We start from the raw sequence: 12,872 nt of genomic DNA, 5'->3' as shown, positions 1-12,872 counted from the left end.
CAAGAGGGATTGAATATAGAAGCAAAGAGGTTCTTCTGCAGCTGTACAGGGCCCTGGTGAGACCACACCTGGAGTACTGTGTGCAGTTCTGGTCTCCAAATTTGAGGAAAGACATTCTGGCTATTGAGGGAGTGCAGCGTAGATTCACGATGTCAATTCCTGGAATGGCGGGACTACCTTATGCTGAAAGACTGGAGCGACTGGGCTAGTATACCCTTGAGTTTAGAAGACTGAGGGGGGATCTGATTGAGACATAAGATTATTAAAGGATTAGACACTTTGGAGGCAGGAAACATGTTTCCGCTGATGGGTGAGTGCCGAACCAGAGGACACAGCTTAAAATTACGGGTAGACCATTTAGGGCAGAGATGAGGAGAAACTTCTTCACCCAGAGAATGGTGGCTGTGTGGAATGCTCTGCCCCAGAGGGCAATGGAGGCCCAGTCTCTGGATTCATTTAAGAAAGAGTTGGATAGAGCTCTCAAGGATAGTGGAATCAAGGGTTATGGAGATAAGGCAGGAACATGGTACTGATTAAGTATGATCAGCCATGATCATATTGAATGGTGGTGCAGACTCGAAGGGCAGAATGGCCTACTCCTGCACCTTATCTATTATTGTCTTTGGCTATCCACTTTATGTTTATCATCTTGTACACCTCTATCAAGTCACTTCTCAACCTTCTTCACTCCAATCAGAAAAGCCCTAGCCCCTTCAACCTTTCTTCATAAGACATACCTCCAGCATCTGGGTAAATCTCCTCTGCACCCTCCCTAAAGCTTTCACATCTTTCCTATAATGAGGCGACCAGAACTGAATACAATATTCCAAGTGTGGTCTAACCAGGGCTCTATACAGCTGCAGCATAACCTTGCTGTTGTTAAACTCAATCCCCCTGCTAATGAAAGCCAAGACACTATAACCTTCTTTACAACTCTATCAACTTGGGTGGCAACTCTGAGGGATCTATGGATGTGGAGCCCAAGATCCCTCTATTCCTTCACACTGCCAAGAATCCTGCCTTTAACCCTGCAGATTGCATTCAAATTTGACCCTCCAAAATGAATCACTTCACATTTTTCCAGGTTGAACTCCATCTGTCACTTCTCAGCCCAACTATGCACCCTGTCAATGTCCACTGCAAACTACAGCAGCCCTCCACACTATTCACCACTCCACCAATCTTCATGTCATCAGTAAACTGACAAACCCACTCTTCCACTTCCTCATCCAAGTCATTTATAAAAATCACAAAGAGCTGAGACCCCAGAACTGATCCCTGCAAAACACTAGTGACCAAGCTCCAGGCTGAATATTTTTCATTAACTACGTCCTCTGTCTTCTATGGGCTAGCCAATTCTATGTCCAGACGACCAGACAACCCTGTATCCCACACCTCCTCACCTTCTGAATGAGCCTATCTTGGGGAACCTTATCAAGCACCTCACTAAAGTCCATGTACACCACATCCACTGCTCCACCTTCAATGTGTTTTGTCACATCCTCAAAGAATTCAATAAGACTTGTGAGGTATGACCGGTCTCTCTCAAAGCCATGCTGACTATGTCTAATTAAGCTATGACTTTCCAAGTAATCATAAATCCTGTCAGAATCCTCAAATAAATTTGCCCACCACAGACGCAAGCTTGATTGGTCCATAGTTCTGATTATCCTATTCCCTTTCTTGAACAAGGGGATAACACTTACCACCCTCCAATCATCTGGCACTACTCCAGTGGACACTGAGGATGCAAAGATCATCGCCAAAGGCACAGCAATCTCTTCCCTCACTCCCTGTAGTAATCTTGGGTATATCCCATCTGGTCCAGGGTACTTATCTATACTTATGTTTTTCAAAATTTTCAGCACATGCTCCTTCTTAACATCAACCTGTTTGAGCAGATCAGTCTGTTCCAAATTGTCCTCATAAACCTCAAGGTCCCTCTTAATAAATACTTTGCTTCAGTATTCACTAAGGACCTCCCCTACCTCCTCTGACTCCAGGCACAAGTTCCCATCACAATCCCAAATTGGCCCTACCCTCACTCTGGCCATCCTCCTGCTCCTCACACAAGTGCATAATGCCTTAGGGTTTTCCTTAATCCTACTGCACTCAAACTTTTTCATGCTTCCTTTTAGCTCTCTCAGATGATCAATGCAAAATGTCAGTTCAAGTCATCTGCCATCTACTTATTTTCCATGAATACTGCTGTGCTGCATACTAATATATGGGATTTATATAGAGATTCAGTAGTCACTTTACAAATAACAGTTAAAAAAGGAAAAAAATTACAAGGCCTGGGAAAGCACAGGTGAAATCAGTCTAAGTAGATAGCTCTTTCAAAAACACGAAGCACAAACAAGGGCTTAAAATCCTCCATCAATGCAAAGTGAACGATTTGGACCCTCCCCTACCCCTCCCTCACATTCACCCTCTAGGGACACCCCCAGACCCACCCCTAACCCTCCCTCCCTCACATTCACCCTCCAGGGGCACCCCCACACCTACCCCTCCCTCACACTCATCCTCCAGGGACACCCCTACCCCTCCCCCTCCCTCCCACACATTCACCCTCCAGGGGCACTCCCTCACATTTACCCTCCAGGGGCACTCCCTCACATTTACCCTCCAGGGGTGCTCCCTCACATTTACCCTCCAGGGGCGCTCCCTCACATTTACCCTCCAGGGGCGCTCCCTCACATTCACCCGCCAGGGGCACCCCCACCCCTCCCTCACATTCACCCTCCAGGTGCACCCCCACACCCACCCCTACCCCTCCCTCACATTCACCCTCCAGGGGCACCGCCACACCCACCCCTACCCCTTCCTCACATTCACCCTCCAGAGGCACCCTCACACTCACCCCTACCCCTCCCTCACATTCACCCTCCAGAGGCACCCTCACATTCACCCCTACCCCTCCCTCACATTCACCCTCCAGGGGCACCCTCACATTCACCCCTACCCCTCCCTCACATTCACCCTCCAGGGGCACCCCCACCCCTACCCCTCCCTCACATTCACCCTCCAGGGGCACCCCCACCCCTACCCCTCCCTCACATTCACCCTCCAGGGGCACCCCCACCCCTCCCTCACATTCACCCTCCAGGGGCACACCCAACCCCACCCCTCCCTCCCATTCACCCTCCAGGGGCACCCCCACCACCCCCTCACATTCACCCTCCAGGGGCACCCCCACCCCCCCCTCACATTCACCCTCCAGGGGCACCCCCACCCCCACACCTACCCCTCCCTCACATTCACCCGCCAGGGACACCCCCACACCCAACCCCATCCCTCCCTCACATTCACCCTCCAGGGGCACCCCCACACCCAACCCCACCCCTCCCTCACATTCACCCTCCAGGGGTACCTCCAACCCCACCCCCCCTCACATTCACCCTCCAGGGGCACCCCCACACCTCCCTCACATTCACCCTCCAGGGGCACCCCCACCCCTACCTCACATTCACCCTCCAGGGGCACCCCCACCCCTACCCCTCCCTCACATTCACCCTCCAGGGGCACACCCAACCCCACCCCTCCCTCCCATTCACCCTCCGGGGGCACCCACACCCCTCCCTCCCATTCACCCTCCGGGGGCACCCCCACCCCCACCCCCACCCTCCCTCCCATTCACCCTCCGGGGGCACCCCCACCCCCACCCCCCATTCACCCTCCGGGGGCACCCCCACCCCTACCTCACATTCACCCTCCGGGGGCACCCCCACCCCTCCCTCACATTCACCCTCCGGGGGCACCCCTCCCTCACCCCTACCCCTACCCCTCCCTCACCCCTACCCCTCCCTCACCCCTACCCCTACCCCTCCCTCACCCCTACCCCTACCCCTCCCTCACCCCTACCCCTCCCTCACCCCTACCCCTCCCTCACCCCTACCCCTCCCTCACCCCTACCCCTACCCCTCCCTCACCCCTACCCCTCCCTCACCCCTACCCCTACCCCTCCCTCACCCCTACCCCTACCCCTCCCTCACCCCTACCCCTAACCCTCCCTCACCCCTACCCCTACCCCTCCCTCACCCCTACCCCTACCCCTCCCTCACCCCTACCCCTCCCTCACCCCTACCCCTACCCCTCCCTCACCCCTACCCCTACCCCTCCCTCACCCCTACCCCTCCCTCACCCCTACCCCTACCCCTCCCTCACCCCTACCCCTACCCCTCCCTCACCCCTACCCCTCCCTCACCCCTACCCCTCCCTCACCCCTACCCCTCCCTCACCCCTACCCCTCCCTCACCCCTACCCCTCCCTCACCCCTACCCCTCCCTCACCCCTACCCCTCCCTCACCCCTACCCCTCCCTCACCCCTACCCCTACCCCTCCCTCACCCCTACCCCTCCCTCACCCCCACCCCTACCCCTCCCTCACCCCCACCCCTACCCCTCCCTCACCCCTACCCCTCCCTCACCCCTACCCCTCCCTCACCCCTACCCCTCCCTCACCCCTACCCCTCCCTCACCCCTACCCCTCCCTCACCCCTACCCCTCCCTCACCCCTACCCCTCCCTCACCCCTACCCCTCCCTCACCCCTACCCCTCCCTCACCCCTACCCCTACCCCTCCCTCACCCCTACCCCTCCCTCACCCCTACCCCTCCCTCACCCCTACCCCTCCCTCACCCCTACCCCTCCCTCACCCCTACCCCTACCCCTCCCTCACCCCTACCCCTACCCCTCCCTCACCCCTACCCCTCCCTCACCCCTACCCCTCCCTCACCCCTACCCCTACCCCTCCCTCACCCCTACCCCTCCCTCACCCCTACCCCTCCCTCACCCCTACCCCTCCCTCACCCCTACCCCTCCCTCACCCCTACCCCTCCCTCACCCCTACCCCTACCCCTCCCTCACCCCTACCCCTACCCCTACCCCTACCCCTCCCTCACCCCTACCCCTACCCCTCCCTCACCCCTACCCCTACCCCTCCCTCACCCCTACCCCTACCCCTCCCTCACCCCTACCCCTACCCCTCCCTCACCCCTACCCCTACCCCTCCCTCACCCCTACCCCTCCCTCACCCCTACCCCTACCCCTCCCTCACCCCTACCCCTACCCCTCCCTCACCCCTACCCCTACCCCTCCCTCACCCCTACCCCTACCCCTCCCTCACCCCTACCCCTACCCCTCCCTCACCCCTACCCCTCCCTCACCCCTACCCCTACCCCTCCCTCACCCCTACCCCTACCCCTCCCTCACCCCTACCCCTCCCTCACCCCTACCCCTACCCCTCCCTCACCCCTACCCCTACCCCTCCCTCACCCCTACCCCTACCCCTCCCTCACCCCTACCCCTCCCTCACCCCTACCCCTACCCCTCCCTCACCCCTACCCCTACCCCTCCCTCACCCCTACCCCTCCCTCACCCCTACCCCTACCCCTCCCTCACCCCTACCCCTCCCTCACCCCTACCCCTACCCCTCCCTCACCCCTACCCCTACCCCTCCCTCACCCCTACCCCTCCCTCACCCCTACCCCTACCCCTCCCTCACCCCTACCCCTCCCTCACCCCTACCCCTCCCTCACCCCTACCCCTCCCTCACCCCTACCCCTACCCCTCCCCCCTACCCCTCCCTCACCCCTACCCCTACCCCTCCCCCTCCCTCACATTCACCCTCCAGGGGCTCCCTCACATTCACCCTCCAGGGGCACCCCCGCACCCCCACCCTCCAAGCGCACCCCCACCCTCCAAGGGCACCCCCACCCTCCAAGGGCACCCCTACTCATATCCCTCCCTCTCCCTCACCCCTACCTCCCTCCCTCCCTAACCTTCGTCCTCCACAGACACCCCCACACTCTCCTCCCCTCTACAAAAAGCCCCTCTCAATCCCTGCACCCTAAAATGCCCCCGTTTCCCCCCCCCTCCTCAAAAATACCTCCTGACCCTCCCCTTCAAAATGCCCCCTCAGGCCTCTCCCCCCAACGACCGAGGAGACGGACATTAATTGACACTTACGCTGCCGGTAGCTGACGTGCTGAGCCATGGCCGGCGACAGTCCGGTGGTTGTTAGGGAGAGGTGGCGAGCACCCTTTTCCCCCTGTGTCTGTGTGTATCTCTGTCAATGTTTGTGTCCCTCAGGTCTGCCGCTTCGCCAGCCACCGTGCCCTCTCCGCCAAACCCGCTAGCACGCGACGTCATCGTGACCCCGCCTCCCCTGTCGCACATCCCGGCTCTCATTGGCCGGAAGCTACACCCGTCAACCTGCGTCACGCCTGCCATCAGGGTCGGTTGGTCGACGCGCATGCGCAGTGTCTCCCCAGCCCATCCCCCGCCCCCCCTCCAGCAACGGTCGACGTCCCCTCTCCTCCTCCCACCGTCGGTGCCACGAAGTCAAGTCCAGGAGGACAGGTAAAGGGGGGAGGGGGGCATAAAGGGCAATTGAGGGAATAATAAACAACACTTTACCTCATAATTTCTCATAAAACTTCAATTTGTCTGTCTTCCCCCACAAACTAAAGCTAATTTTTTTTTTAAACAGAAAGCCTTGCAAAAGTTGGTCACTTAAAGGGGGCGGTGACTGGATTTGTTTTTCGTTTGGCCTCATTGATAAATGGTCAAGTGCAATTTTTCTTAAAGGTGCATTTGTTGCTAGTGAGCGCCCGTTGAACATATAGGAGAAAGTGAGGACATATGCCCACAGTATGGGAGAGGACTGCATTTACTATCAATTCCCACCCTATCCGTTTGTTTTCCATGCAAAATGCAATTTTACAGCAAACTGTCCGTTTAGTTCAGTTGGTCTCACCTGAGGAGGTGGTGGGTTTGAGTAGAGTCATAGAGATGTACAGCACGGAAACAGACTCTTTGGTCCAACCCGTCCATGCCGACCAGATATCCCAACCCAATCTAGTCCCACCTGCCAGCACATGGCCCATATCCCTCCAAACCCTTTCTATTCATATACCCATCCGAACGCCTTTTAAATGTTGCAATTGTACCAGCCTCCACCACTTCCTCTGGCAGCTCATTCCGTACACACACCACCCTCTGGGTGAAAAAAATGCGCCTTAGGTCTCTCTTATAGCTTTCCCCTCTCACCCTAAAACTATGCCCTCTAGTTCTGGACTCCCCCCATCCCAGGGAAGAGACTTTGTCAATGTTTCCTATCCATGCCCCTTATGAATGTGTTGACCTCTATAAGGTCACCCATTAGCCTCTGATGTTCCAGGGAAAACAGTCCAAGCCTATTCAACCTCTCCCTACAGCTCAAATCATCCAACGTGGCAACATCTTTGTATTTCTTTTCTGAACCCTTTCAAGTTTCACAACATCCTTCCAATGAGAAGGAGACCAGAATCGCATGCAATATTCCAAAAGTGGCCTAACCAGTGTCCTGTACAGCCTCAACATGACCTTCCAACTCCTGTACTCAATACTCTGACCAATAAAGGAAAGCATACCAAACACCTCTTCACTATCCTATCTACATTTGATTCCACTTTCAAAGAGCTATGAACCTGTGCTCCAAGGTCTCTTTGTTCAGCAACACTCCCTAGGACTTTACCATTACTTGTGTTTTATGAGTCTGGCTGACATGATGCCTGTACATGGGAGAGTGCTGCAGTGTCAGAAGTGCTGTTTTTCTGGATGTGTCTTTAAATTAAGACATGGTTTGGTGCTTAAAATTAACAAAAGCATCCTTTTGCTATGTCTGGAAGAATGGATGGAGTCCCCAGTCAAATATTTATGCCTGAACTCTCAGCCAATTCAATACAATACCAGACACAGCTTAAAAATACGGGGTAGACCATTTAGGACAGAGATGAGAAGAAACATCTTCACCCAAAGAGTGGTGGCTGTGTGGAATGCTCTGCCCTAGAGGGCAGTGGAGGCCCAGTCTCTGGATTCATTTAATAAAGAGTTGGATAGAGCTCTCAAGGATAGTGGAATCAAGGGTTATGGCGATAAGGCAGGAACATGGTACTGATTAAGGATGATCAGCCATGATCATATTGAATGGTGGTGCAGGCTCGAAGGGCAGAATGGCCTACTCCTGCACCTTGTCTATTGTCAGACCAAACCCCTCAAAATATATCAAAGTGATAGGGTCTAAGCTTACTTTTATTAAAAGGCAAGTGTAAGGTGCTGTGTTCCAAATGTGATTTAATTGGTCAACTACTAGGCTTCTTATACCCCTTTATTCTTATATCAGAGTTAAAACACAAGCAAAAGGAGAAGAAGTGTCTTAATGCTTTCGAAATACTTAACAAAAGAATATGATTTAACAACTAATCATCAACTGTTCCAATATGGCAACGTCCCATAAACATACCCTTGGCAAAGGCTAATTCAGCAAAACAGATGGTCTCATCTGCTATCTCCTATCCAGGAGAAAGGAGCACCAAATCAAACAATCTAGCAGCAGAGAAAGGATTCAAACTTTTAGCTTCAGCAGAGAGAGCTGTTTCTATCAGTTAAAACTGTAAGTTAAAACCGAAACACCCAAAGAGGAGCACCTCGCCCTATAATCTGTAAAAAGGAGTGTGAAAAGTGGTGTAACTTGCTTTTTAGAAACTGTTAGTGGTTAAATAAAATAAATCCTTGAACCTCACTTCAAAATCAACAATTAGCAATTTATTTATCTAACAGTGAACAAATTAATTAATAAACCAAATACAACCCTTCTCTCTACTAACTATACCCGAATAAAGTAAGATTCTAATGGTATGCTGTTCCAATAAATAAAAGTCCCACTCATATAAAATTTAGTCTCTTGAAATTACTGCCAGGTTACATGTTTTCTGGAATGTTCTGTGCCTTCTCCATCGATTCTTCTGTCAGGAATGCCTTCTCTGTCATTGTTGTTTAAGATAGTACTTTCTCTGAGAGATCAATGAGGCTATGAGAGCCAGAGCTGAGGGTCATAACCTCTGGCGGATGGCAGCTTGTTCAGTCCAGCTTGTTCTATATCCTTGATGACATAGCAATATCTCTTAGATTAGATTAGATTCCCTACTGTATGGAAACAGGCCCTTCAGCCAAACAAGTCCACACTGACCCTCCGAAGAGTAACCCACCCAGATCCATTCCCATTTATTGACCCCTAACTAATGCACCTAACCTACATATCCCTGAACAAGAGGATTAATCCTATGTTGTTAAAACTAAGTGTCTGATTCAAATTGATTGGCTAAGGTCAAAACCTAAGCAGAAGTGGGTACTGCAGATGCTGGAAATTAGAGTCAAGATTAGAGCGGTGCTGGAAAAGCACAGCAGGTCAAGCAGCATCCAAGGAGCAGGAAAATCGACGTTTTGAGCAAAAGCCCTTCATCAGGAATCATAAATTCAAAACCTGTTGACTTGGTAAAAACTGCTGCTTGGCCTGCTAACTGTATGGCCATTCAATGGAAATGTTTCAATTTGGGTGCTGTCTGTGTACTCGTAAACTTCAAGCTGCTACTCACAGAAATCCACTTTAAATCGCTAAGCACAGAAAAAGAACCATATTTTGAAGTGACCGCACAATGGTGTCGCCCCTGAGCATTTTACAACTTTACAAACAACAAATTGCAACTTCCTGCCTCCCAATCTGCAGTTACTCTACCCAGCTTCGCAACTCAGGTTTAAACCCAACTTCAACTGAAAGCAAAACTAAAACTCTAGGTCGGTGTAGCTCAAAGCTGTTTAACCACTGCTTCTGAAGCAGATATTCTGGCTCTAGGGTGATAACACCAAAAGAAACAGCACAGAACAAATCCTTCTTAAAAGCACAGTACCATCACAAGTAATATCACTAAAACATCTAATTATTATTACAGTACAAGTCGTTCTTCTATAACACGCATTTTGTCAACGGGAATTGGCTGTAGCGTGATTTACGAATAGGAGATGTTGTTTCTAAAGTGCAAACTTTTAAAATGTGTGTTGGCTGTAATGTGATTATCTAGCCACCAAGTCAAGTGTTATTTGTATTGTGCGATTCTTGTATAGCGTGCTATGGCATAGGAACGGAACTATCACGCTACAGAAGAAATTTAAGGCTTGCTGTGCACAATTTAGCAGTCTTGTTTCTTACATTACAAGCTACAATACAAAAGTACTCATAGAATCCCTACATTGTGAAAGCAGGATTCTTGGCCCATTGAGTCCAACTGATCCTCCGAAACACATCCGACCTAGATCAACCCCCCCACCCATGGCAAATCCACCTAATCTACACATCCCTGGACACTTGGGTAATTTAGTATGGCCAATCCACCTAACCAGCGCATCTTTGGAATGGGAGGCATCCAGAGAAAACTCATACAAACATATGGAAATGTCTGTGTGGAACTTGCACAATCGCCTGAGGATCAAATTGAACCTGAATTCCTGGTGCTGTGGGGCAGCAGTGCTAACCACTGAGCTACTATTATGTCACAGCCACTGTACTGCCACTCAAGATCATAAGACTTGGGAGCAGAAGGAGGCCTGTCAGCCTACCAAGTCTGCACTGCCATTCAATGAGAACGTGGCTGATCTGCTGACCCTCAACCTCACTTTCCTGTCTTTTTCTCACAATCCTTGATTCCCTTACTGATTAAAAATCTGTCTATCTCATCCATGAAGATCCGTAATGGCCCAGCCTTGACAGCTCCCTGTGGTAAAGAATTCCACTGATTCACTGCCCTCTGAGAGAAGAAATCCGTCCTCATCTCTGACTTAAGTATACAACCCCTTATTCTGAGATTATGCTGTCTGCTCCGAGACTGATCCACAAGGGAAAACTGTCTCTCAGACTCTACCCTGCCAAGTCCCTTAAGAATCCTACATGTTTCAATAAGGTCTCCTCACATTTTTCTATATTCCAATAAATACAGACCCAACCTACTCAACGTCTCCTCATTACCTGGTATCAGCCTAGTGAACTTTATATGGACTGCTTCCAATACCAGTATAACCTTCTTTAGATAAGCGGACCGAAACTGCTCCAGTTTTGGTCTGACCAGTTCCATGTGACATTTTATTCAGCTCCTTTTTGCTTCCTGCCAAATGCATAATCTCACATTATATTCCATCTGCCAGGTTTTTGCCTGCTCATTTAAGCTGTCTACAGAGGAACCTCGATTATCTGGCATTCGATTATCCAAATATCCTATTATCCGGCAAGATCGCAAGGTCCCAATGCTTGGTTTCACTACGTTAACTGGCATTCAATTATTGGAATTCGATTAACTGACCGAAATACTCCCTGCCATGTCCTTCAAATAATCGAGGTTCCTCTGTATATCCTTCTGCACACTCTTTGTGTCATCCTCACCACTTGCCTTCCCACCTAATTTTGTGTCATCTGCAAACTTGGCTACAGTACATTCATTTCCTTCATCCAAATCATTAGTATATACTGAAAACAATTGTCATTGGCTGTAAAGTATTCTGGAATATATAATGAATTTCGTATATTGTACACTTCCATCTTGGTTTTTCTTCCTGTGTTAAACAGTTTCAGCAATATTTTTGAAAATGTTTTTTAAAAAACTCATTTCAGCATTTCCCTGTCACACCAGAACGTATCTCATAAAGTCAGTAATGTCTTCATCAATTATCTTTCATCTTAAGAACAAAGAAATTTTACAGCCCAGGAACAGGCCCTTCAGCCCTCCAAGCCTGAGCCGATCCAAATGTACTGTCTAAACCTGTCGGTCAATTCTGAAGCATTTATATCCCTCTGCTCCCCACCTACTCATGCATCTGTCCAGATGCGCCTTAAATGAAGCTACTGTACCTGTCTCTATCACCTCTGTTGGCAATGCGTTCCAAATGCCCACCACCCTCTGTGTGAAGTACTTGCCGTGTGTATCCCCCTTAAACTTTCCGCCTCTCACCTTGAAAGCATGACCTCTCGTTATTGAATCCTTCACCTTGGGGACAAAGCTTGTCTCTATCCACCCTGTCTATACCCTTCATGATTTTGTAAACCTCAATTAGGTCCCCCCGCAATCTCCTTTTTTCTAGTGAAAATAAACCTAACCTACTCAACCTCTCTTCATAGCTATCACTTTCCATACCAGGCACCATCCTCGTTAACCTTCTCTGCACCCTCTCCAAAGCGTCCACATCTTTTTGGTAATGTGATGCCCAGAACTGTACACAATATTCTAAATGCGGCCAAACCAATGTCTTGTACAATTTTAACATGACTTGCCAGCTCTTATACTCAATACTCCGTCCAATGAAGGCAAGCATACTATTCCTGAAGAAGGGCTTATGCCTGAAACGTCGATTCTCCTGCTCCTTGGATGCTGCCTGACCTACTGCGCTTTTCCAGCAACATATTTTTCAGCTCTGATCTCCAGCATCTGCAGTCCTCACTTTCTCCAAGCATACTATATGCCTTTTTGACCACTCTATCCACCTGTGCAGCAACTTTCAGGGTACAATGGACCTGCACTCCCAGATCTCTCTGCCTATCAACTTTCCCCAAGGCTCTTCCATTCATTGTATAATTCGCTCTAGAATTAGACTTGCCTAAATGCATTTGTCTGGATTGTCTTACTTGAGGTCAGAAGATTGCACAATGTTTAGCACCATTCATGATGCTTCAGAAAATGAAGTAGCCCATGTACAAATGCAGCAAGACCTGTACAGTATCCAAGTTTGGACTGATAAGTGGCAAGTAACTTACGTGGCAGACAATGACCAGCTTCAGTAAGAGACAATCTAACCCTGACATTCATTGTTGCTGCTCCTCCCCCCCCCCCAAATGAGATTGTTATTCAGCAATATTAGTCGCTTCATCTGATGGCCAAAGAAGAGGAAGAAGCAGAGAGTTGGTGAGGTGGTGAGGCTGCCCCTTTTTTTCTCCTTTGGCCACCCTCTACCATGTGCTTAATGGTAGCCAGAAGAAGAAGTGGTGGAGTAGTGCCACCTGTACTGCACA

At 50.5% G+C, this 12,872-nt stretch overlaps 1 protein-coding gene and 1 long non-coding RNA gene across 3 annotated transcripts in view; one reads left to right on the top strand and one right to left on the bottom strand.

Moving 5' to 3' along the window:
* naaladl1 (N-acetylated alpha-linked acidic dipeptidase like 1) overlaps positions 1–6,136 on the bottom strand; it is a 97,408-nt gene extending 91,272 nt beyond the window's left edge. The window contains exon 1 of the mRNA XM_087983714.1: positions 5,969–6,136. Coding sequence (XP_087839840.1) covers positions 5,969–5,996 — 28 coding nt within the window. The 5' untranslated portion in view covers positions 5,997–6,136. The remainder of the gene's footprint in view (positions 1–5,968) is intronic.
* A 180-nt stretch (positions 6,137–6,316) lies between these two features.
* Positions 6,317–12,872, top strand: part of LOC122543878 (uncharacterized) — a 67,933-nt gene continuing 61,377 nt past the window's right edge. Inside the window, exon 1 of one of the 2 annotated variants that reach the window (XR_006310171.2) lies at positions 6,317–6,361. This is a non-coding gene — a long non-coding RNA (uncharacterized LOC122543878). The remainder of the gene's footprint in view (positions 6,362–12,872) is intronic. The other variant, XR_015754659.1, reaches the window with a different exon arrangement.

The sequence above is a fragment of the Chiloscyllium plagiosum genome, unplaced genomic scaffold, assembly GCF_037043375.1.
Source record: "Chiloscyllium plagiosum isolate Xiang-an unplaced genomic scaffold, Cpla_swu_hap1 HiC_scaffold_46, whole genome shotgun sequence".
Classification (NCBI taxonomy): domain Eukaryota; kingdom Metazoa; phylum Chordata; class Chondrichthyes; order Orectolobiformes; family Hemiscylliidae; genus Chiloscyllium; species Chiloscyllium plagiosum.
The sequence above is the reverse complement of the archived record's forward strand: the minus strand, read 5'-3'. Positions and strand labels throughout refer to the sequence as shown.